Source organism: Oncorhynchus keta, chromosome 14, assembly GCF_023373465.1.
Source record: "Oncorhynchus keta strain PuntledgeMale-10-30-2019 chromosome 14, Oket_V2, whole genome shotgun sequence".
Taxonomy (NCBI): domain Eukaryota; kingdom Metazoa; phylum Chordata; class Actinopteri; order Salmoniformes; family Salmonidae; genus Oncorhynchus; species Oncorhynchus keta.
The window spans coordinates 9,174,197-9,199,489 of record NC_068434.1 but is presented as its reverse complement, the minus strand read 5'-3'; the positions used below and the strand labels follow the sequence as shown (position 1 = coordinate 9,199,489).

Below are 25,293 nucleotides of genomic sequence, written 5' to 3'. Positions count from 1 at the left end.
ATAAGGTCTGGAGGGAGAGAGAGAACAGTTTTATTGGGGTTGAATAAGGTCTGGAGGGAGAGAGAGAACAGTTTTATTGGGGTTGAATAAGGTCTGGAGGGAGAGAGAGAACAGTTTTATTGGGGTTGAATAAGGTCTGAGGGAGAGAGAGAACAGTTTTATTGGGGTTGAATAAGGTCTGAGGGAGAAAGAGAACAGTTTTATTGGGGTTGAATAAGGTCTGGAGGGAGAGAGAGAACAGTTTTATTGGGGTTGAATAAGGTCTGGAGGGAGAGAGAGAACAGTTTTATTGGGGTTGAATAAGGTCTGAGGGAGAAAGAGAACAGTTTTATTGGGGTTGAATAAGATCTGGAGGGAGAAAGAGAACAGTTTTATTGGGGCTAAATATGATCTGGAGGGAGAGAGAGAACAGTTTTATTGGGGTTAAATAAGATCTGGAGGGAGAGAGAGAACAGTTTTATTGGGGCTAAATATGATCTGGAGGGAGAGAGAGAACAGTTTTATTGGGGTTAAATATGATCTGGAGGGAGAAAGAGAACAGTTTTATTGGGGTTAAATATGATCTGAGGGAGAAAGAGGACAGTTTTATTGGGGTTAAATATGATCTGAGGGAGAAAGAGAACAGTTGTATTGGGGTTGAATAAGGTCTGAGGTGAGGGAGAAAGAGAACAGTTTTATTGGGGTTAAATATGATCTGGAGGGAGAGAGAGAACAGTTTTATTGGGGTTAAATATGATCTGAGGGAGAAAGAGAACAGTTTTATTGGGGTTGAATAAGGTCTGGAGGGAGAGAGAGAACAGTTGTATTGGGGTTGAATAAGGTCTGAGGTGAGGGAGAAAGAGAACAGTTTTATTGGGGTTGAATAAGGTCTGAGGTGAGGGAGAAAGAGGACAGTTGTATTGGGGTTGAATAAGGTCTGAGGTGAGGGAGAAAGAGAACAGTTTTATTGGGGTTGAATAAGGTCTGAGGTGAGGGAGAAAGAGAACAGTTTTATTGGGGTTAAATAAGATCTGGAGGGAGAGAGAGAACAGTTTTATTGGGGTTGAATAAGGTCTGAGGTGAGGGAGAAAGAGAACAGTTTTATTGGGGTTGAATAAGGTCTGAGGTGAGGGAGAAAGAGGACAGTTGTATTGGGGTTGAATAAGGTCTGAGGTGAGGGAGAAAGAGAACAGTTTTATTGCGGTTGAATAAGGTCTGAGGTGAGGGAGAAAGAGGACAGTTGTATTGGGGTTGAATAAGGTCTGAGGTGAGGGAGAAAGAGAACAGTTTTATTGGGGTTGAATAAGGTCTGAGGTGAGGGAGAAAGAGAACAGTTTTATTGGGGTTAAATAAGATCTGGAGGGAGAGAGAGAACTGTTTTATTGGGGTTGAATAAGGTCTGAGGTGAGGGAGAAAGAGAACAGTTTTATTGGGGTTGAATAAGGTCTGAGGTGAGGGAGAAAGAGGACAGTTGTATTGGGGTTGAATAAGGTCTGAGGTGAGGGAGAAAGAGAACAGTTTTATTGGGGTTGAATAAGGTCTGAGGTGAGGGAGAAAGAGAACAGTTTTATTGGGGTTAAATAAGGTCTGAGGTGAGGGAGAAAGAGAACAGTTGTATTGGGGTTGAATAAGGTCTGAGGGAGAAAGAGACCAGTTTTATTGGGGTTAAATAAGGTCTGAGGTGAGGGAGAACAGTTGTATTGGGGTTGAATAAGGTCTGAGGTGAGGGAGAAAGAGAACAGTTTTATTGGGGTTGAATAAGGTCTGAGGTGAAATAAGATCTGGAGAAAGAGAACAGTTTTATTGGGGCTAAATAAGATCTGGAGGGAGAAGAGAACAGTTTTATTGGGGTTGAATAAGGTCTGAGGTGAGGGAGAAAGAGAACAGTTTTATTGGGGTTGAATAAGGTCTGAGGTGAGGGAGAAAGAGGACAGTTTTATTGGGGTTGAATAAGGTCTGAGGGAGGGAGAAAGAGAACAGTTTTATTGGGGTTGAATAAGGTCTGAGGTGAGGGAGAAAGAGAACAGTTTTATTGGGGTTAAATAAGGTCTGAGGTGAGGGAGAAAGAGAACAGTTGTATTGGGGTTGAATAAGGTCTGAGGGAGAAAGAGACCAGTTTTATTGGGGTTAAATAAGGTCTGAGGTGAGGGAGAACAGTTGTATTGGGGTTGAATAAGGTCTGAGGTGAGGGAGAAAGAGACCAGTTGTATTGGGGTTGAATAAGGTCTGAGGTGAGGGAGAAAGAGAACAGTTGTATTGGGGTTGAATAAGGTCTGAGGTGAGGGAGAAAGAGAACAGTTGTATTGGGGTTGAATAAGGTCTGAGGTGAGGGAGAAAGAGAACAGTTGTATTGGGGTTGAATAAGGTCTGAGGGAGAAAGAGAACAGTTTTATTGGGGTTAAATAAGGTCTGAGGGAGAGAGAGAACAGTTGTATTGGGGTTGAATAAGGTCTGAGGTGAGGGAGAAAGAGGACAGTTGTATTGGGGTTGAATAAGGTCTGAGGTGAGGGAGAAAGAGACCAGTTGTATTGGGGTTGAATAAGGTCTGAGGTGAGGGAGAAAGAGGACAGTTGTATTGGGGTTGAATAAGGTCTGAGGTGAGGGAGAAAGAGACCAGTTGTATTGGGGTTGAATAAGGTCTGAGGTGAGGGAGAAAGAGAACAGTTTTATTGGGGTTAAATAAGGTCTGAGGTGAGGGAGAAAGAGAACAGTTTTATTGGGGTTGAATAAGGTCTGAGGTGAGGGAGAAAGAGAACAGTTTTATTGGGGTTGAATAAGGTCTGAGGTGAGGGAGAAAGAGAACAGTTTTATTGGGGTTAAATAAGGTCTGAGGTGAGGGAGAAAGAGAACAGTTTTATTGGGGTTGAATAAGGTCTGAGGTGAGGGAGAAAGAGAACAGTTTTATTGGGGTTGAATAAGGTCTGAGGTGAGGGAGAAAGAGAACAGTTGTATTGGGGTTGAATAAGGTCTGAGGGAGAAAGAGACCAGTTTTATTGGGGTTAAATAAGGTCTGAGGTGAGGGAGAAAGAGAACAGTTTTATTGGGGTTAATAAGGTCTGAGGTGAGGGAGAAAGAGACCAGTTGTATTGGGGTTGAATAAGGTCTGAGGTGAGGGAAAGAGAACAGTTTTATTGGGGTTAAATATGGTCTGAGGGAGAAAGAGAACAGTTGTATTGGGGTTGAATAAGGTCTGAGGTGAGGGAGAAAGTTTTATTGGGGTTAAATAAGGTCTGAGGGAGAGAGAGAACAGTTGTATTGGGGTTGAATAAGGTCTGAGGTGAGGGAGAAAGAGGACAGTTGTATTGGGGTTGAATAAGGTCTGAGGTGAGGGAGAAAGAGACCAGTTGTATTGGGGTTGAATAAGGTCTGAGGTGAGGGAGAAAGAGGACAGTTGTATTGGGGTTGAATAAGGTCTGAGGTGAGGGAGAAAGAGACCAGTTGTATTGGGGTTAAATATGATCTGAGGGAGAAAGAGAACAGTTGTATTGGGGTTGAATAAGGTCTGAGGGAGAAAGAGAACAGTTTTATTGGGGTTAAATAAGGTCTGAGGGAGAGAGAGACCAGTTGTATTGGGGTTGAATAAGGTCTGAGGGAGAAAGAGAACAGTTTTATTGGGGTTAAATAAGGTCTGAGGGAGAAAGAGAACAGTTTTATTGGGGTTGAATAAGGTCTGGAGGGAGAAAGAGAACAGTTGTATTGGGGTTGAATAAGGTCTGAGGGAGAAAGAGGACCATGAGACTCACCACTTGGATGGTCCCTGCTTTGGGTACGCTGTATCCCTTCTTTCCAAGAGGCTCCAAGGAGATCACTCCCTACAACAGAGAGATGATTTTACATCATGTCACACGCAGACGCAGACGCACACGCACACGCACACGCACACAGACACACACACACACACACACACACACACACACACACACACACACACACACACACACACACACACACACACACACACACACACACACACACACACACACACACACACACACACACACACACACACACACACACACACACACACACACACTAACCAGGAAGGGTGAGGGTGCGCTGTGCTCTGAGATGTCGTAGTAGGTGACGTGTACAGGCAGAGTGGCGTGTTGAGGGCAGTAGGATCCGCTGGCACCGATCTCTGCTGTGAAGCCCTCGATACGACCCGACGGAGAGAAACGATCCTTCAAGATCGACTCCTGGAGAAGAAACCACGAGAGGGAACAGTGAGGAGGATCAACACACAGATACTTCAAAAACAACAAGAGGGAACAAAGTAAGATCCAAGATTCAACAACTGAGACATAAACTGAACACGTTCCAGACATGTGACTAACAGAAATGTAATAATGTGTCCCTGAACAAAGGGGGGTCAAAATCCAAAGTAACAGTCAGTATCTGGTGTGGCCACCAGCTGCATTAAGTACTGGAACACATCTCCTCCTCATGGACTGCACCAGATTTGCCAGTTCTTGCTGTGAGATGTTACCCCACTCTTCCGCCAAGGGCACCTGCAAATTCCCTGACATTTCTGGGGGGGGGGAAAATGGCCCTAGCCCTCACCCTCCGATCCAACAAGTCCCAGACGTGCTCAATGGGATTGAGATCCGGGCTCTTCGCTGGCCATGGCAGAACACTGACATTCCTGTCTTGCAGGAAATCACACACAGAACGAGCAGTATGGTTGGTGGCATTGTCATGCTGGAGGGTCATGTCAGGATGAGCCTGCAGGAAGGGTACCACATGAGGGAGGAGGATGTCTTCCCTGTAACGCACAGCATTGAGATTGCCTGCAATGACAACAAGCTCAGTTCGATGATGCTGTGACACACAGACCATGACGGACCCTCCACCTCCACCTCGATCCCGCTCCAGAGTACAGGCCCTGATGTAACGCTCATTCCTTCGACGATAAACACGAATCCGACCATCATCCCTGGTGAGACAAAACTGCGACTCGTCAGTGAAGAGCACTTTTTTTTGTCAGTCCTGTCTGGTCCAGCGACAGTGGGTTTGTGCCAATAGGCGATGTTGTTGCCTCATTCCAGCCTCTCTCAGCCTATTACGGACAGTGATGGAGGGATTGTGCGTTCCTGGTGTAACTCGGGCAGTTGTTGTTTCCATCCTGTACCTGTCCCGCAGGTGTGATGTTTGGATGTACCAATCCTGTGCAGGTGTTGTTACACGTGGTCTACCACTGCGAGGACGATCAGCTGTCCGTCCCGTCTCCTTGTAGTGCTGTCTTGGGTGTCTCACAGTACGGAGATTGCAATTTATTGCCCTGGCCACCTCTGCAGTCCTCATGCCTCCTTGCAGCATGCCTAAGGCACGTTCACACAGATGAGCAGGGACCCTGGGCATCTTTCTTTAGGTGTTTTTCAGAGTCAGTGGAAAGGCCTCTTTAGTGTCCTAAGTTTTCATAACTGACCTTAATTGCATACAGTCTGTAAGCTGTTAGTGTCTTAACGTCCGTTCCACAGATGCATGTTCATTAATTGTTTATGGTTCCTTGAACAAGCATGGGAAACAGTGTAAAAAAACCTTTAGAATGAAGATCTGTGATCTGATTTTTATGAATTATCTTTGAAAAACGTTTCTTTTTTTGCTGAGTTTATGTAGGAGCGTATTCAAAGTCTGGATGAGAAACCACTAGAGGAAAGAGTGAAGAAGATCAAGTACAAAGCACTGCTACTTCTATGACCAGGAGGAATTTAGAAAATATCTCTAAATATTTGGTAGAAAGTTCTGACAAAATACCTTTATACTTTACGAAACATTTTCACAAGGATGATATATGTCTTAATTGTGAACCGTCGCTTCAGGTAAGAATGTACTGTAATATGTAGTCTGTTTCCTGGATATACATTTCAGGTGTCCACAAGCATAGTAAAACAAGTATGTTATACCTCAAAGTTGCCCAGTAGTGACCGGCTGATTGAGGAAGAGGGCCGAGCAGAACGACACAAGGTGTCTGTGCGCCGTCCACTACGCAGCTGTCGACTGCACACACACACGTAAACATACACATGTAAACACACACGCAAACACACACACATACACATGTAAACACACACGTAAACACACACACGTAAACATACACATGTAAACACACACGTAAACACATAAACATACACATGTAAACACACACGTAAACACGTAAACATACACATGTAAACACACACGTAAACACACACACACACGTAAACATACACATGTAAACACACACGTAAACACACACACACACGTAAACATACACATGTAAACACACACACACACACACGTAAACATACACATGTAAACACACACGTAAACACACACACACACGTAAACATACACATGTAAACACACACGTAAACACATAAACATACACATGTAAACACACACGTAAACACGTAAACATACACATGTAAACACACACGTAAACACACACACACACGTAAACATACACATGTAAACACACACGTAAACACACACACACACACGTAAACACACACATGTAAACACACACACACACACACACACGTAAACATACACATGTAAACACACACACACACACATGTAAACACACACGTAAACACACACACGTACACACACACGTAAACATACACATGTAAACACACACACGTAAACATACACACGTAAACACACACACACAGATAAAACAACAATGGATAGTTTAGCCATGGTTACAGTCACATAAGTCACAATCAAATATGATGTTTTTAAATGATGAGTAGTAAGTAAAGGAATCAACTAAAGTAAACATACCTTTTCAGCCTCCTGCTGGTTCTGCTGACTTCTGATACACTCTGAAGGAGGACAAGAACGAGAGTGAGAGAGAGAACCAGAGAGAGACAGACAGACAGACAGACAGACAGACAGACAGACAGAGACAGACAGACAGACAGACAGACAGACAGACAGACAGAGAGAGAGACAGAGAAAGAGACAGAGACACAGAGACACACAGAGAGAGAGAGAGACAGAGAGACAGAGAGACGGACAGAACCAGAGAGAGAGAGACGGACAGAACTAGAGAGAGTGTACCAGTGTGTGTCTGTGTGTGTCTGTGCCAGTGGGTGCCTGTGTACCAGTGTGTGTCTGTGTGTGTCTATGTGTGTGTGTACCAGTGTGTGTGTGTGTACCAGTGTGTGTGTACCAGTGTGTGTGTGTACCAGTGTGTGTGTGTGTACCCGTGTGTGTCTGTGTGTGTGTGTGTGTGTGTACCAGTGTGTGTCTGTGTGTGTGTGTGTGTGCCAGTGGGTGCCTGTGTACCAGTGTGTGTCTGTGTGTGTCTGTGTGTGTGTGTAGCAGTGTGTGTGTGTGTGTGTACCAGTGTGTGTGTGTGTACCAGTGTGTGTGCATGCGTGTGTGTGCGTATGTATGTGTGTGTGTGTGTGTGTGTGTGTGTGTGTGTGTGTGTGTGTGTGTGTGTGTGTGTGTACCAGTGTGTGTACCAGTGTGTGTACCAGTGTGTGTTTGACCTGTGTAGTTTGGTAGGGGGTTCTATCGGGCGACAGCAGCACAGGCAGGCAGAACACGTAGCATAGGGAGAACAATACAGGCTCTCTCAATAGACATTCTGGAGCCACTCGGCTGTCAAATGACTGTTACATTAAAAAGGGAAGCTGCCTGCCACAATGACACGCCTGACAGCACAAACTACGAACAGGGTATAGTCTTCTGTGTGTGCTAGTCTGTACTCCTCACCTTGGCATGGTCCCGGCCCTGTGCGTTAGGCAGCAGGTGGCTCCAGAAGGAGGCAGCCTTGGCATCGGTGCCCCTGCAGGAGGCCAGCCCTAAGCCAGGGGCCAGCAGGGCCAGCCGGCTCCTCTTAGAGGTAGAGGGGCCCTCATCCTCCGAACACGACTCTGCTGTGTCGCTAGAGGATAGAAGTTTCTTCTTAGCAGGGCAGGGGACCGAGGGGACCCCACGGAACCCGCTGGTGCTGGGAGTCTTCTCCAGGGAGGCCAGCTCGTTGGTGGATGCTGTGGTACTGGGACGGGGCGGGGTGGATTCTAGTTCGGCCCCACACTCACTGCCCTCCCCGGGACCCTTGGGGTCTGTGGTGAGAAGGTAGTGGGGGGAGAGGGAGCCTGTAGGTTCGAGGGGAGGTCCAGGGGGATTTGGGGTTTCGAAGGCTCCGGGGGCCCAATAGGAACCCTCGTCACTGCAGGAGTTGGGCTGACGCTGTCCCAATGAGGAGCCACTACTGCAGCCCGTCCCGGACCCTCCAGGATCAGAAGGAGGCTCTGTGCTGGGTAAGGGGCTGCGGGAGCCAGGGGAGCTGTGGGGAGACAGCGGAGCCCACAGGTCCGGGACTGGCCTGTCGTGGTTGTGCTGGGCGGGGCGTCGGGCGGGGGTGTGGCCGGGGGAGAGGGGTTCAGGTGGGGGGGATCTAGGTGACAGGTCCCCATCTGAGTCTCTGTGATCGACCATGACGCAGGAGAATACCTGCCCTACCCCTACCCCTACCCCCATCCCAACCCCTACCCCAGGTCCTGGCCCACACAGAACCCCTTCTTCCAGGGTGTCACCATCTCTGTATGTGTCCCCAGCCAGGTGGGGCCATTTGTGGCTAAGCTTGGGCTCCTCCAGGCCCCTCTTGACCCCCTGCCTGGCTATCCGAGGGGCCTGTCCCGGCTGGGCCTCACTTGTCCTGGGGGGGTCGGAGGTTGAGAACCCCCCCAGCTGGGAGAAGATAGAGAGCTGGTAGACCTTCTGGAGACGCAGCTGCTCCTGACCAAAGTGCCTGGAAACCCCAACCATCACCCCAGGATCAGGGCCCTGTGAGGGGGCTGCAGGAGAAGACAGGTCCCCCTCGTGGGATGGAAGCTCCACAGGAGCCAGTTCCTCCTTGCTGCCGCGCGTCAGATCTACGTGAATGTGCCTCATGGCTGCTTGGGGTTCAGAGGTTAGAGGTCAGAGCCTTAAGAGTGTCTAAGAGATGTTGTGCAAGCAGCAGCAGGAAACAGGAAGTTCTAGAAAGTGCAAGGAGGCTGATGTTCTACAGGCAGAGAGGTCCTATACTTCCTTCTGTGACATCATCAGCACACGGTAAACCAGGAAGTAGAGACGCATAGCACCTGAGAAGAGGAAAAGGTGTGACACACTCAGCAACAAGTTATCAATGATGAAACAGGACATGCCCTGATAACTATCCCACTAATACAATGTGAATGTAAACACGCTTCCTGTCTCACCTCTGTGCCCGATGATACCCTCCTGACCCGTCAACACCTGGCACAACATCAGAAAGCTGTGCCCACAGACTCCTACCACGGTTACCTATCTATCACCATGGCTACGACATGTGGCAGCTAGCGCCAGTATCCCCACACAGCCACACGGGAAGGGGCGGGGCTTCAGGAAGAAGAGGAAGTGATGGAAGGTGTTGGATACAGGAACTACCTACCGCCTGGAGCACTGAGTTTTTTTTATAAAGAACTGGAAACTGTGTCCGATATCTCCGCCCGTTGTCTGAGAGGTAATCTACTCAAGTGAGCATACGCCGATTCATGGACTGTCTATATCCGGGTTGCATCCGGTTTACACAGACTAACATCACATGCACTAGCACTCAGTGTGCACAGGGAGCCGTGCGAGCAGCGACCACTTCATCACGTCATCCGAGAACATGACAATTATTTTAATAATTCAATATTGCTTTGTGCACAAAAGGGATGACGAAAGTATCTAACTGGAAATGGGTGTTTCTGGACCTGGTGTCAGTTAAACTGCAGTACCTAAACAAACCTGTAGGGGCAGTCGAAACCTTCTTCCAGACCGGAATCCTGGCACTTCGGCCTGGAGAGAGAAAATAGAGAGAGAGACAGAGACATAGCGACAGAGACATAGCGACAGAGACGGAGACAGAACAAAAGAGAGAGAGACAGAGACAGAACAAAAGAGAGAGAGACAGAGACAGAACAAAAGAGAGAGAGACAGAACAAAAGAGAGAGAGAGACAGAACAAAAGAGAGAGAGACAGAGACAGAACAAAAGAGAGAGAGACAGAACAAAAGAGAGAGAGAGACAGAACAAAAGAGAGAGAGACAGAGACAGAACAAAAGAGAGAGAGACAGAGACAGAATGAAAGAGAGAGAGAGAGACAGAACGAAAGAGAGAGACAGAGACAGAACGAAAGAGAGAGACAGAGACAGAGCGAAAGAGAGACAGACGGACAGAGAGCGAGAGAGAGACAGACGGACAGAGAGCGAGAGAGAGACAGACAGACAGAGAGCGAGAGAGAGACAGACAGACAGAGAGCGAGAGAGAGACAGACAGACAGAGAGCGAGAGAGAGACAGACAGACAGAGAGCGAGAGAGAGACAGACAGACAGAGAGCGAGAGAGAGACAGACAGACAGAGAGCGAGAGAGAGACAGACAGACAGAGAGCGAGAGAGAGACAGACAGACAGAGAGCGAGAGAGAGACAGACAGACAGAGAGCGAGAGAGAGACAGACAGACAGAGAGCGAGAGAGAGACAGACAGACAGACAGACAGACAGACAGACAGACAGACAGACAGACAATAAAAGATAGAATGGAGTTAGATTCTCTACTAAGAAGTGTTGGCTGAAAGTAGCCTACATTGATTGAGTGGCAAACTCACCAAGGGGGCGGGACGTCAGTGAGGCTGGAGGGTTCCGAGAGGAAGTATTGATGAACACAAACAGGAAGTGACTATCCTAAAGCACCTTCTGTGATTGGCCGACGGCCGGAGACACCCTCCCTCGTCACCTGGGTGCGGGGTGAGACTCAACGACTGCATCATGACACGGTCATTCCACAGAGAATCCCTAGAGACACAAGAGAGAGAGAATTAGCTTAATCAATTAACTGATTTATCACAGTCAACCTATGGACAATTCTATCAGGACCTTGCAGTGAGGGAACCCCTCAGTAGATAATTCTGGCCATCAGGGAATTCCTGAGAATGAGATTTTTTATTGCAGAGATTAACCAGTCAAATAAGCTGAACCTTTGGACCAGAACATGCTCCCATGAACAAGCTGCTTCCATGGCAACCTGCAGCCTTGACAACAGGCCCTTTGTGCTCCTCCACAGAGAGAGAAAGATACTGTTCCAAGAAAACATCCTATAACGAAACAAGATGGCCGCTGCAGAAGGTCAACGTGACATGGGCACCATAAATGTGAACAGAATATAAATGAAAAATCTTGCTGGGATTCCAACAAATGCAGAGAAATTATATTTATATTACAGTGATTCAAAATACTACCGCCAACATCTCCTATTGGCAGAGATGAAATTACCAGCAGATCAGTTTCAACTTCAGTAATGTTGCAACGAGCAACCAAGTACTGTCTTAAATGGAATATGGAACACGAGCAAGTTATCATGTGAGAAGAGAAGAGAAGAGCTGACGATGACAAGATATTTATGAACGCCTGACATATCATATATAAATAGAGAGAGAGGTAGAGAGAGAGAGAGGTAGAGAGAGAGAGAGAGAGAGAGAGAGAGAGAGAGAGAGAGAGAGAGAGAGAGAGAGAGAGAGAGAGAGAGAGAGAGAGAGAGAGAGAGAGAGAGAGAGAGAGAGAGGTAAAGAGAGGTAGAGAGAGGTAGAGGTAGAGAGAGGTAGAGAGAGAGAGAGAGAGGTAGAGATAGAGAGAGAGAGAGAGATGTAGAGAGAGAGAGGTAAAGAGAGGTAGAGAGAGGTAGAGGTAGAGAGAGGTAGAGAGAGAGAGAGAGAGAGAGAGAGAGAGGGGTAGAGATAGAGAGAGAGAGAGGTAGAGAGAGAGGTAGAGAGAGAGAGGTAGAGAGAGATAGGTGGAGAGAGAGAGAGGTAGAGAAAGAGAGAGATAAAGAGAGAGAGGTAGAGAAAGAGAGAGATAAAGAGAGAGAGAGAGGTAGAGAGAGAGAGAGGTAGAGAGAGAGAGGTAGAGAGAGAGAGGTAGAGAGAGAGAGAGAGATAAAGGTAAAGAGAGAGAGAGAGGTTTTAGAGAGAGAAAGAGAGAGGTAAAGAGAGAGAGAGAGATATCTACCTCACCTGCTTTGGCAATGTTAACACATGTTTCCCATGCCAATAAAGCTCCTTGAATTGAAGTATATATACCCCGGTACTCCCTGTATATAGCCATGTTATTACCTCGTACCCCTGGTACTCCCTGTATATAGCCATGTTATTACCTCGACCCCTGGTATTCCCTGTATATAGCCAGATTACCTCGAGGTACTCCCTGTATATAGAGCCATGTTATTACCTTGTACCCCTGGTATTCCCTGTATATAGCCATGTTATTAAAGACCCCGAGTACTCCCTGTATATAGCCATGTCTATTAGTGTTCCTGTACTCCTGCATGGCATCAGCCAGAATCACCCTGGTACTGAAAGCCATATTTGACCCTCTACAGTGTTCTACAGCTGCACCCTGTATATAGATGCATCTTGACTGGCTGGTACTCCCTGTATATAGCCATGTCAACTGCTTGGTACTCCCTGTATATAGCCATGTTATCACTGGGGCCAAGATCCCTGTATATAGCCATGTTATTACCAGGTACTCCCTGTATACCAGCATGGGTTACCTCGAGGTACTCCCTGTATATAGCCATGTTATTACACACACACCCACATCTATTCCCTGTATATAGCCACTTTTACCTCGTACCCCATATGTACTGTATATAGCCATGTTATTACCTCGTACCCCTGGTACTCCCTGTATATAGCCATGTTATTACCTCGTACCCCTGGTACTCCCTGTATATAGCCATGTTATTACCTCGTACCCCTGGTACTCCCTGTATATAGCCATGTTATTACCTTGTACCCCTGGTACTCCCTGTATATAGCCATGTTATTACCTCGTACCCCTGGTACTCCCTGTATATAGCCATGTTATTACCTCGTACCCCTGGTACTCCCTGTATATAGCCATGTTATTACCTCGTACCCCTGGTACTCCCTGTATATAGCCATGTTATTACCTCGTACCCCTGGTATTCCCTGTATATAGCCATGTTATTACCATGTACCCCTGGTACTCCCTGTATATAGCCATGTTATTACCTCGTACCCCTGCACATCGACTCAGGTATACAGTTACTGTATAAATCAATCTACACAGAATACCCCATAATGACAAATCAAAAACAGGTTTTTAGATATTTTTTGGAAAATGTATAAAAAAAAATATTTAAAAAACTGAACATTCACATAAGTATTCAGACCCTTTACTCAGTACTTTGTTGAAGCACCTTTGTCAGCGATTACAGCCTCAAGTTTTCTTGGGGACGACGCTACAAGCTTGGCACACCTGTATTTGGGAGTTTCTCCCATTCTTCTCTGCAGATCTTCTCAAGCTCTGTCAGGTTGGATGGGGAGCGTCGCTGCACAGCTATTTTCAGGTCTCTTCAGAGATGTTCGATCGGGTTCAAGTCCGGGCTCTGGCTGGGCCACTCAAGGACATTCAGAGACTTGTCCCGAAGCCACTCCTGTGTTGTCTTGGCTGTGTGCTTAGGGTCGTTGTCCTGTTGGAAGGTGAACCTTCTCCCCAGTTGGAGGTCCTGAGCGCTCTGGAGCAGGTTTTCATCAAGGATCTCTCTGTCATGTTCTTTTTACTGAGGAGTGGATTCCATCTGGTCACTCTACCGTAAAGACCTGATTGGTGGAGTTATGCAGAGTTGGCAGAACCTTCCAGCAGGACCACCATCTCCACAGAGGAGCTCTAGAGCTCTGTCAGAGTGACCATCGGGTTCTTGGTCACCTTCCTGACCAAGGCCCTTTTCCCCCCGATTGCTCAGTTTGGCCAGGCGGCCAGCTCTAGGAAGAGTCTTGGTGGTTACAAACGTAGTCCATTTATGAATGATGGAGGCCACTGTGTTCTTGGGGACCTTCAATGCTACAGACATGTTTTGGTACCCTTCCCCAGATCTGTGCCTCGACACAATTCTGTATCGGAGCTCTAAGGACAATTCCTTGGACCTCATGGCTTGGTTTCTGCTCTGACGTGCACTGTCAGCTGTTGGACCTAGGTACAGGTGTGTACCTTTTCAAATCATGTCCAATCAATTGAATTTACCACAGATGGACTCCAATCAAGTTGTAGAAACATCTCAAAGATGATCAATGGAAAAAGGATACACCTGAGCTCAATTTCGAGTCTCACAGCAAAATATCTGTAAATAAGGTATTTCTGTTTATATATTTGCAATTATGGGGTAGTGTGTGTAGATTGCTGATACATTAGAGCCTTACTCTAAAAAAAACATGGAACAAAATAGGGAAAAGGGGTCAAGGGATCAAATAATTTCCGAATGCACTGTAGGTTAGCGTGAGCCACAGTGTTAGAATGGGACGTCATCGTGAACAGGGGGAGGGAGGGATGTAATGACAGACTACAAACAGAGAGAGAGAGAACCGACAGAGCCGAGATAAAACAGAGAGAGCCGAGAGAGAACAGAACAGAGAGGAAAGATAAATATTTTTTTTTTTGTGTGTGTGTAATGTTTGTTGGCAATTTCTGGTTATTTCACTTGCTTTGACTATGTAAACATACGTTTCCCATGCCAATAAATCCTGTTTGAATTGAGAAATGGAGAGCGAGAGAGAGAGATATGGGGGTCTTAGCTAAGCCAACAGCTCAGTTGGATAGTTGCTGAGAATGCTATTTGACAGGGGTCTCTCTCACTCTCTCTTCTATGAGGCCATTTTAGGAGCTGCTGAGTGCCAGGCCTCCTGACACTGACAACACAGAAAGACAACAGGAACATAGCTAGCAGCCAAGGCTTCTCTCTCCATTATCATTCTCACCCTCACAGAGACAAAGCTAAGACGTCTCTCTCCATTATCATTCTCACCCTCACAGAGACACAGCTAAGGCTTCTCTCTCCATTAACATTCTCTCCCTCACAGAGACACAGCTAAGGCTTTTCTCTCCATTATCATTCTCACCCTCACAGAGACACAGCTAAGGCTTCTCTCTCCATTACCATTCTCACCCTCACAGAGACGCAGCTAAGGCTTCTCTCTCCATTATCATTCTCACCCTCACAGAGACACAGCTAAGGCTTCTCTCTCCATTACCATTCTCACCCTCACAGAGACGCAGCTAAGGCTTCTCTCTCCATTATCATTCTCACCCTCACAGAGACAAAGCTAAGGCTTCTCTCTCCATTATTCTCACCCTCACAGTGACACAGCTAAGGCTTCTCTCTCCATTATCATTCTCACCCTCACAGAGACACAGCTAAGGATTCTCTCTCCATTATCATTCTCTCCCTCACAGAGACACAGCTAAGGCTTCTCCCACCCCATTATCATTCTCACAGAGACACAGCTAAGTACCTCTGGTGAATGGTGTCTCTCTTTCAGCTAAGAGTTATGTATAGCAGGTCAGCTTGCCTTCACTCCCATCTCTTTATCTTCGCTATTTATTCCTTGCTTGGCCTCCTCTGCCTGAATAGGGTGTTTAAGAGAGAAACAGTCCTGTGTGAAAAAGTTGTTCCCAAGGCCAGTACTGATCAGGTTGCTCTAGTGGTGTAGAGGCTGTTTCTGCTCTCCTCCCCTCCTGTGATGTACTGGTATGCCCAACAACGTTAACTCTATCCCTCTTGCTGCCCCAGTCACTCTTTTTACACGTACACATGCACACAAACCCCCTCCCACCTCTCTTGCATGCTCACTCTACTTCCCCCTCCCCCTTCCTCCACTCGATCACACTCTCTTTCTTTCAGTCCTCCCAAATAACTTGACAACAATGAAGGCTGTTCACTGGCTCCTTCTCCTCCCCTGTAGCCTCTCTCTAACCTTCTCCTCCCCTGTAGCCTCTCTCTAACTTTCTCTTCCCCTGTAGCCTCTCTCTAACCTTCTCTTCCCCTGTAGCCTCTCTCTAACCTTCTCCTCCCCTGTAGCCTCTCTCTAACCTTCTCTTCCCCTGTAGCCTCTCTCTAACCTTCTCCTCCCCTGTAGCCTCTCTCTAGCCTTCTCTTCCCCTGTAGCCTCTCTCTAACCTTCTCCTCCCCTCTCTCTAACCTTCTCCTCCCCTGTAGCCTCTCTCTAACCTTCTCCTCCCCTGTAGCCTCTCTCTAACTTTCTCTTCCCCTGTAGCCTCTCTCTAACCTTCTCTTCCCCTGTAGCCTCTCTCTAACCTTCTCTTCCCCTGTAGCCTCTCTCTAACCTTCTCCTCCCCTGTAGCCTCTCTCTAACCTTCTCCTCCCCTGTAGCCTCTCTCTAACCTTCTCTTCCCCTGTAGCCTCTCTCTAACCTTCTCTTCCCCTGTAGCCTCTCTCTAACCTTCTCTTCCCCTGTAGCCTCTCTCTAACCTTCTCTTCCCCTGTAGCCTCTCTCTAACCTTCTCCTCCCCTGTAGCCTCTCTCTAGCCTTCTCCTCCCCTGTAGCCTCTCTCTAACCTTCTCCTCCCCTGTAGCCTCTCTCTAACCTTCTCCTCCCCTGTAGCCTCTCTCTAACCTTCTCCTCCCCTGTAGCCTCTCTCTAACCTTCTCCTCCCCTGTAGCCTCTCTCTAACCTTCTCTTCCCCTGTAGCCTCTCTCTAACCTTCTCTTCCCCTGTAGCCTCTCTCTAACCTTCTCCTCCCTGTAGCCTCTCTAGCCTTCTCCTCCCCTGTAGCCTCTCTCTAACCTTCTCCTCCCCTGTAGCCTCTCTCTAGCCTTCTCTTCCCCTGTAGCCTCTCTCTAACCTTCTCTTCCCCTGTAGCCTCTCTCTAACCTTCTCCTCCCCTGTAGCCTCTCTCTAACCTTCTCTTCCCCTGTAGCCTCTCTCTAACCTTCTCTTCCCCTGTAGCCTCTCTCTAACCTTCTCTTCCCCTGTAGCCTCTCTCTAACCTTCTCTTCCCCTGTAGCCTCTCTCTAACCTTCTCTTCCCCTGTAGCCTCTCTCTAACCTTCTCTTCCCCTGTAGCCTCTCTCTAACCTTCTCCTCCCCTGTAGCCTCTCTCTAACCTTCTCCTCCCCTGTAGCCTCTCTCTAACTTTCTCTTCCCCTGTAGCCTCTCTCTAACCTTCTCTTCCCCTGTAGCCTCTCTCTAACCTTCTCTTCCCCTGTAGCCTCTCTCTAACCTTCTCCTCCCCTGTAGCCTCTCTCTAACCTTCTCTTCCCCTGTAGCCTCTCTCTAACCTTCTCCTCCCCTGTAGCCTCTCTCTAACCTTCTCCTCCCCTGTAGCCTCTCTCTAGCCTTCTCCTCCCCTGTAGCCTCTCTCTAACCTTCTCCTCCCCTGTAGCCTCTCTCTAACCTTCTCCTCCCCTGTAGCCTCTCTCTAACCTTCTCCTCCCCTGTAGCCTCTCTCTAACCTTCTCTTCCCCTGTAGCCTCTCTCTAACCTTCTCTTCCCCTGTAGCCTCTCTCTAACCTTCTCCTCCCTTGTAGCCTCTCTCTAGCCTTCTCCTCCCCTGTAGCCTCTCTCTAACCTTCTCTTCCCCTGTAGCCTCTCTCTAACCTTCTCCTCCCCTGTAGCCTCTCTCTAACCTTCTCCTCCCCTGTAGCCTCTCTCTAACCTTCTCCTCCCCTGTAGCCTCTCTCTAACCTTCTCTTCCCCTGTAGCCTCTCTCTAACCTTCTCCTCCCCTGTAGCCTCTCTCTAACCTTCTCTTCCCCTGTAGCCTCTCTCTAACCTTCTCTTCCCCTGTAGCCTCTCTCTAACCTTCTCCTCCCCTGTAGCCTCTCTCTAACCTTCTCTTCCCCTGTAGCCTCTCTCTAACCTTCTCCTCCCCTGTAGCCTCTCTCTAACTTTCTCTTCCCAGATAGCCCCTCTTTCTCTCCCCTTTCTCTGAAATAAACAATATATATTACACTCATAGAAGTTCGTCCACACAGGGCATCTGAACACACACAATACAGTTGGATGATTTACATTACATTTTGGGTGTTTTCTTTAACTTTTGTAACACTTGTGGTGTCAAAAATGACCGGTCATTAGAAATAAAAGGGTGAGACTACAATCAATGTATAAAATTGATGTTCAGGCACATGCCCATTCATCAGATGGACACCCTTCCTCTCCCAGACCCCCAGGTGCAAGTGTGTTTGAGCACACACACACACACCTCACTCCCCTTCTTGGCTACCATGACAACCCCCACGGGAACCACACCTGTTGGCATTCTAACAATCACAACATTGTTTCAAAAATATATAGAACTTCTCTCACAGCTCTGGTATATAAAGCTTTTTTGAGGCCTTGCTCACAATTTAATTCTGTGGCAGCGCAATGACCAAACAATATACTGTATGTGAGGCTCTTGATCATATCTTTGATCATGACACTGGTGAGGAGGAGAGAGTCCTTGTTAAACTTTGACACAAAGTAGTCTGTGAAACATAGCACAATATGTTTCACCTGAGTATTTGTTATAGTCAAAATAATCCATACATTATGCTTATTTATTTATTTTTTTTACTCAAAAACGAGTTGCATGAGCTCAGGTCAATAAGGCCTACAGGCCATAAATAGCAAATAGAAGTTCAAAACTTGTAAAAACTTGATAAAAAAAGATCTAGCACAACATTAGGCGATAATATATGTATTATTATGGATTTATAATCAGCTAAAATGGGGCGGTCATTTTGGACCGGGAAGACAGAATTAATTAACATGAAATGAACGCAACAGGAGGGTTAACGAGTCTGACGAGAACAATACACTGCTTTCTCGGGAACAGGCCCAGATCCCAGTGATTTGGTGAAGAGGAGGCGGAGAAAAAGGGACCGGAGGGCGGGACTATCAAATAAACCGACCACTTCCTTCCATTCTGCTAGCAAACGTGCAATCTATGGACAATACAATAGATGACCTACGCGGAGGATTAAACCACCAACAAGACACTCAAAATTGTAATATCTTGTGTGCTTTAAAAAATATATATATTTTTTAATTTCCCCTTTATTTAACCAGTTTGGCCAGTTGAGAACCAGTTCTCATTTACAACTGCGACCTGGCCAAGATAAAGCAAAGCAGTGCAACAAAAACAACACAGAGTTACACATAAACAAACGCACAGTTACACTGAAAAATCTATGTACAGTGTGTGCAAATGTAGAAGAGTAGGGAGGTAGACTATAAATAGGCCCTAGAGGTGAAAATAATTACAATTTAGCATTAATACTGGAGTGATAGATGTGCAGATGCTGATGTGCAAGTAGAGATACTGGGGTGCAAAAGAGCAAGAGGGTAAGTAATAATATGGGGATGAGGTAGTTGGGGGTGCTATTACAGGTACAGTGATCGGTAAGCTGCTCTGACAGTTGTTGCTTAAAGAGGGATATGAGTCTCCAGCTTCAGAGATTTTTGCAATTCATTCCAGTCACTGGCAGCAGAGAACTGGAAGGAAAGGCAGCCAAAGGAAGTGTTGGCTTTGGGGATGACCAGTGAAATATACCTGCTGGAGCGCGTGCTACAGGATGGTGTTGCTATGGTGACCAGTGAGCTGAGAGGCGGGGCTTTACCGAGCAAAGACATAGATGACCTGGAGCTAGTGGGTTTTGCAATGTATATGTAGTGAGGGCCAGCCAATGAGAGCATACAGGTCGCAGTGGTGGGTAGTATATGGGGATTTGATGATAAAACGGATGGTACTGTGATAGACTACATCCAGTTTGCTAAGTAGAGTGTTGAGGGCTATTTTGTAAATGACATTGCCAAAGATCGGTAGAATAGTAAGTTTTACAAGGGTATGTTTGGCGGCATGAGTGAAGGAGGCTTTGTTTGCGAAATAGGAAGCCAATTCTAGATTTAATTTTGGATTGGAGATGTTTGATGTGAGTCTGGAAGGAGAGTTTACAGTCTAACCAGACACCTAGGTATTTGTCCACATATTCTAGGTCAGAACCGTCCAGAGTAGTGATGCTAGTCGGGCGAGAGGGTGCAGGCAGCAATCGGTTGAAGTGCATGCACTTAGTTTTCCTAGCATTTAAAAGCAGTTGGAGGCCAAGGAAGTAGTGATGTATGGCGTTGAAGCTCGTCTGGAGGTTAGTTAACACAGTGTCCAAAGAAGGGCCCGATGCATACAGAATGCAGGGTAGGTAACAACACATCTGCCACGCTGATCCTCAAACAGGGGCCCCTTAAGGGTGCGTGCTCAGTCCCCTCCTGTACTCCCCGTACACCCATGACTGCACGGCCAGGCACGACTCCAAAACCATCATTAAGTTTGGCGATGACACAACAGCGGTAGGCCTGATCACCGACAACGACGAGACAGCCTATAGGGAGGAGGTCAGAGACCCGGCAGTGTGGTGCCAGGACAACAACCTCTCCCTCAACGATGAGACAGCCTATAGGGAGGAGGTCAGAGACCTGGCAGTGTGGTGCCAGGACTACAACCTCTCCCTCAACGTGATCAAGACAAAGGAGATGATTGTGGACTACAGGAAAAAGAGGACAGAGCACACCCCCATTCACGTTTATGGGGCTGCAGTGGAGAAGATTGAGAGCTTCAAGTTCTTTGGCGTCCACATCACCAACAAACTAACATGGTCCAAGCACACCAAGGCAGTTGTGAAGCGGGCATGACAAAACCTATTCCCCCTCAGGAGACTGAAAGTATTTGGTACGGGTCCTCAGATCCTCAAAAGGTTCTATAGCTGCACCATCGAGAGCATCCTGACTGGTTGCGTCACTGCCTGGTATGGCAACTGCTCCATCTCTGACCGCATGGCACTACAGAGTGTGAACGTCCCAGTAGGTCACTGGGGCCAAGCTTCCTGCCATGCAGGAGCTCGAAACCAGGCAGTGTCAGAGGAAGGCCCTAAAAATTGTCAAATACTCCAGCCACCCTAGTCATAGACTGTTCTCTCTGCTACCACATTGGAAGTGGTACCGGAGCGCCAAGTCTAGGTCCAAGAGGCTTCTAAACAGCTTCTCCTCCCAAGCCACAAGACTCCTGAACATCTAATCAAAAGGCTACCCAGGCTATTTGCATTGCCCCTCCCCCCTTTTACACCACTGCTACTCTCTTGTTATCTATGCATAGTCACATTAATAACTCTACCTACATCTACATATTACCTCAACTAACTGGTGCCCCGCATATTGACTCTGTACCGGTACCCCCATGTATATAGTCTCGCTATTGTTATTTTACTGTTGCTCTTTAATTACTTGTTACTTTTATTTCTTATTCTTAACCATATTTTTTAGAACTGCATAGTTGGTTAGGGGCTCGTAAGTAAGCATTTCACATGTTGTATTTGGCGCATGTGACTAATAAAATGTGATTTGATCTAACTGCTGCTGTTGGCCCTCCTTGGTTGGTGACAGAAGCACCAGATCATCAAACATTTTGACTTCAGATTCTAGTAGGATGTCTCTCTCGCTCTCCTTCTCTTCCCCCGTAGCCTCTCTCCTTCTCTTCCCCCGTAGCCTCTCTCCTTCTCTTCCCCCGTAGCCGCTCTCCTTCTCTTCCCCCGTAGCCTCTCTCCTTCTCTTCCCCCGTAGCCTCTCTCCTTCTCTTCCCCCGTAGCCTCTCTCCTTCTCTTACCCCGTAGCCTCTCTCCTTCTCTTACCCCGTAGCCTCTCTCCTTCTCTTCCCCCGTAGCCTCTCTCCTTCTCTTCCCCCGTAGCCTCTCTCCTTCTCTTCCCCCGTAGCCTCTCTCCTTCTCTTCCCCGTAGCCTCTCTCCTTCTCTTCCCCGTAGCCTCTCTCCTTCTCTCTTCCCCCGTAGCCTCTCTCCTTCTCTTCCCCCGTAGCCTCTCTCCTTCTCTTCCCCCGTAGCCTCTCTCCTTCTCTTCCCCCGTAGCCGCTCTCCTTCTCTTCCCCGTAGCCTCTCTCCTTCTCTTCCCCGTAGCCTCTCTCCTTCTCTTCCCCCGTAGCCTCTCTCCTTCTCTTCCCCGTAGCCTCTCTCCTTCTCTTCCCCGTAGCCTCTCTCCTTCTCTTTCCCCGTAGCCTCTCTCCTTCTCTTTCCCCCGTAGCCTCTCTCCTTCTCTTCCCCGTAGCCTCTCTCCTTCTCTTCCCCGTAGCCTCTCTCCTTCTCTTCCCCCGTAGCCGCTCTCCTTCTCTTCCCCGTAGCCTCTCTCCTTCTCTTCCCCGTAGCCTCTCTCCTTCTCTTCCCCGTAGCCTCTCTCCTTCTCTTCCCCGTAGCCTCTCTCCTTCTCTTCCCCCGTAGCCTCTCTCCTTCTCTTCCCCCGTAGCCTCTCTCCTTCTCTTCCCCCGTAGCCTCTCTCCTTCTCTTCCCCCGTAGCCTCTCTCCTTCTCTTCCCCCGTAGCCTCTCTCCTTCTCTTCCCCCGTAGCCTCTCTCCTTCTCTTCCCCCGTAGCCTCTCTCCTTCTCTTCCCCCGTAGCCTCTCTCTTTCGTCAGGCCTCTATCTCAGCCCGTCTGTCCTTTTCTCTATCTCTGCTTCTCCTCACTCTTCCTCCCAGCTGGTAGTTCCAGTCAGCACTGAACACATATAGAGGAGAAGGGGGAGAGGAGCTGGCTTCTGATTGGCTGGGAGACGGGGGGTTCAGCTGGAGTAGCCGAGGCTCTGATTGGCTAGGGAAGCCGATGTTTCCCGCCCACCTGCCCGGCCTGTTTTGCAGAAACAGAGAGAGAGCAGAGAACGCTCCTAAAACAGCATTTCTCTGTGTGTGTGTGGAAGGGGTAAGTATATTTGAATCTTCATTCTCTTAGGCACCAGACAGCATCTATGTAGGAATGGTTACTTTTAAAAACACACAAACGGTGTCAATCATCTGTTACACTAAAACAGCTCTACCCTGACTCCTAGCTATTGTTTAGGGAGGTTTGCAGAAGGGGTGAGAGTGTGTGAGAGTGAGAGTGTGAGAGAGAGTGTGTGAGAGAGAGAGTGTGTGAGAGTGAGAGTGAGTGAGAGTGTGAGAGAGTGTGTGAGAGAGAGAGTGTGTGAGAGTGAGAGAACATGTGAGAGTGGGTGTGAGTGAGTGTGTGAGAGTGAGTGTGAGTGTGAGTGTGAGAGTGAGTGTGAGAGTGAGTGTGAGAGTGTGTGTGAGAGTGTGTGAGAGAGTGAGAGTGAGTGAGAGTGAGAGAGAGAGTGTGTGAGAGAGAGTGTGTGAGAGTGAGAGTGAGTGAACATGTGAGAGTGAGTGTGAGTGAGTGTGAGAGTGTGTGAGAGTGAGTGTGAGTGTGAGTGTGAGAGTGAGTGTGAGAGTGAGTGTGAGAGTGAGTGTGAGAGTTTGTGTGAGAGTGAGTGTGAGAGTGAGTGAGTGTGAGAGTGAGTGTGAGTGTGTGTGAGAGTGAGTGTGAGAGTGTGTGTGAGAGTGTGTGTGAGAGTGAGTGAGTGAGTGTGAGAGTGAGTGTGAGTGTGAGTGTGTGTGAGAGCGAGTGTGAGAGTGTGTGTGAGAGTGTGTGAGAGAGTGTGTGAGAGAGTGAGTGTGAGAGTGTGTGTGAGAGTGTGTGTGAGAGTGAGTGTGAGTGTGAGTGTGAGAGTGAGTGTGAGAGTGAGTGTGAGAGTGTGTGTGAGAGTGTGTGAGAGAGTGTGTGAGAGAGTGTGTGTGAGAGTGTGTAGGAGCTGAATTAATAGAAGCTTGCGAAACAGAAGCTGTTATTTCCTGAAACAGTGTGTTAGGCCTCAGTTGTTATTTGTACATGGAAAGGATGTGACAGTGTGTGTGTGTCTTGCAAAACAAGAAGCTTCTTCACCTCCAAATATAGAGAGAAGGGAGGAGAGTCGAGAGGGGGAAGACAGACAGACAGACAGACAGACAGACAGACAGACAGACAGACAGACAGACAGGTCTTCTGTTTCCAGTAGAGGTTCAAGTGTGTCAAAAACTCATGTTATTGTCTGCTCTTGTCTTCTGCTTGTATTTTTGTACTCGGGTCTCATTATATTCCATGAAACATATTTCACCTCAGCTGAGAAAACAATTAAATAGGAACTGTTGTATTTCACTAGACAACGCTGTTATTTAGGATCAAACACACACACACACACACACACACACACACACACACACACACACACACACACACACACACACACACACACACACACACACACACACCTGCCCCTTTAAGAACCCTTGTTAACTTCCATATAATGAAAACGGGGTGTGGCCTCTTCTCTCAAACGGGGTGTGGCCTCTTCTCTCAAACGGGGTGTGGCCTCTTCTCTCAAACGGGGTGTGGCCTCTTCTCTCAAACGGGGTGTGGCCTCTTCTCTCAAACGGGTGTGGCCTTCTTCAAACAGGGTGTGGCCTCTCAAAACAGGGTGTGGCCTCTTCTCAAACGGGTGTGGCCTCTTCTCTCAAACGGGGTGTGGCCTCTTCTCTCAAACGGGGTGTGGCCTCTTCTCTCAAACGGGGTGTGGCCTCTTCTCTCAAACGGGGTGTGGCCTCTTCTCTCAAACGGGGTGTGGCCTCTTCTCTCAAACGGGGTGTGGCCTCTTCTCTCAAACGGGGTGTGGCCTCTTCTCTCAAACGGGGTGTGGCCTCTTCTCTCAAACGGGGTGTGGCCTCTTCTCTCAAACGGGGTGTGGCCTCTTCTCTCAAACGGGGTGTGGCCTCTTCTCTCAAGTCCCTCCCCTGTTTAAGGGTGTCTGAGTACAGCTGAAAAAAAAGCTAAGAATAGAAGTCTGTTCTCTCTCTCACACACACACACACACACACACACACACACACACACACACACACACACACACACACACACACACACACACACACACACTAGGGTTCCCCAACTGGCAATGGTTTTATTTGCCCCCCCTCCCTCCCAGTTTTCTGAGCAGAAAGGTATTCCCATGCATAATAGAGACTTACGAGGTTCGAAATGATGTTTTAGTCAAATATATCCGTTTGGGATTCTTGCGGTTAATTTACAGTCTACAAATGATATGTAATTGTGTTCTGGCCCACCCGACCATCCGCTCCAGAAAAGAAATTGGCCCGCGGCTGAATATAGTTGATGATCCCTGCATTAGGGCGTCCGCCCACGATGTTTAGAATGACACTCTGTCTCGATGGCAACAACAAGGGCCTGTCTAGCTGTGTGTGTGTGTGTGTGTGTGTGTGTGTGTGTGTGTGTGTATGACAGTGTGTGTGTGGTTAGGATTAACCATACTGTTCCTTTGCTAGAGCTTCCACAGACCCTCACCTCTCCTGACTGTCCCCCAAGCTAACATGGATAAGCCCCAATGATGTGTCTGTGTGTGTGTCTGTGTCTGTGTGTCTGTGTCTGTGCGTGTGTGTGTGTGCGTGTGTCTGTGTCTGTATGTCTGTGCCTGTGTGTGTGTGTCTGTGTGTCTGTGTGTGTGTGTCTGTGCCTGTGTGTGTGTGTCTGTGCCTGTGTGTGTGTGTCTGTGTGTCTGTGCCTGTGTGTGTGTGTGTCTGTGCTTGTGCGTGTGTGTGTGTGTCTGTGTGTGTGTGTGTGTCTGTGCCTGTGTGTGT

At 47.8% G+C, this 25,293-nt stretch overlaps 2 protein-coding genes and 1 long non-coding RNA gene across 9 annotated transcripts in view; 1 reads left to right on the top strand and 2 right to left on the bottom strand.

The window, feature by feature from the left end:
- Positions 1 to 25,293, bottom strand: part of LOC118392842 (protein FAM214B) — a 52,264-nt gene that overhangs the window by 5,690 nt on the left and 21,281 nt on the right. Inside the window, exons 2-8 of the mRNA XM_052460973.1 lie at positions 10,591 to 10,777; positions 9,733 to 9,783; positions 7,687 to 9,062; positions 6,745 to 6,785; positions 5,883 to 5,976; positions 4,017 to 4,175; positions 3,723 to 3,791 (exon numbers count right to left, since the gene is read on the bottom strand). Coding sequence (XP_052316933.1) covers positions 3,723 to 3,791; positions 4,017 to 4,175; positions 5,883 to 5,976; positions 6,745 to 6,785; positions 7,687 to 8,871 — 1,548 coding nt within the window. The 5' untranslated portion in view covers positions 8,872 to 9,062; positions 9,733 to 9,783; positions 10,591 to 10,777. The remainder of the gene's footprint in view (positions 1 to 3,722; positions 3,792 to 4,016; positions 4,176 to 5,882; positions 5,977 to 6,744; positions 6,786 to 7,686; positions 9,063 to 9,732; positions 9,784 to 10,590; positions 10,778 to 25,293) is intronic.
- Positions 937 to 3,462, top strand: LOC127907190 (uncharacterized). The gene is made up of 3 exons (XR_008063616.1): positions 937 to 1,293; positions 1,987 to 2,210; positions 3,398 to 3,462. It is a non-coding gene; the product is annotated as an uncharacterized LOC127907190 (long non-coding RNA).
- On the bottom strand, positions 10,785 to 15,275 carry LOC127907189 (serine-rich adhesin for platelets-like). 7 transcript variants are annotated; one of them, XM_052460974.1, is made up of 4 exons: positions 13,015 to 15,275; positions 12,810 to 12,932; positions 12,646 to 12,768; positions 10,785 to 12,131 (listed from the first exon to the last, which is right to left on the bottom strand). In XM_052460974.1, exon 4 carries the CDS (start codon positions 12,080 to 12,082, stop codon positions 10,937 to 10,939), a length of 1,146 nt encoding a protein of 381 aa, XP_052316934.1. In that variant the 5' UTR covers positions 12,083 to 12,131; positions 12,646 to 12,768; positions 12,810 to 12,932; positions 13,015 to 15,275; the 3' UTR covers positions 10,785 to 10,936. The 7 variants fall into 7 exon arrangements, with proteins under 7 accessions (XP_052316934.1, XP_052316939.1, XP_052316937.1 ...); XM_052460979.1 differs by having other exon boundaries at positions 12,892 to 12,932; XM_052460977.1 differs by having other exon boundaries at positions 12,810 to 12,891.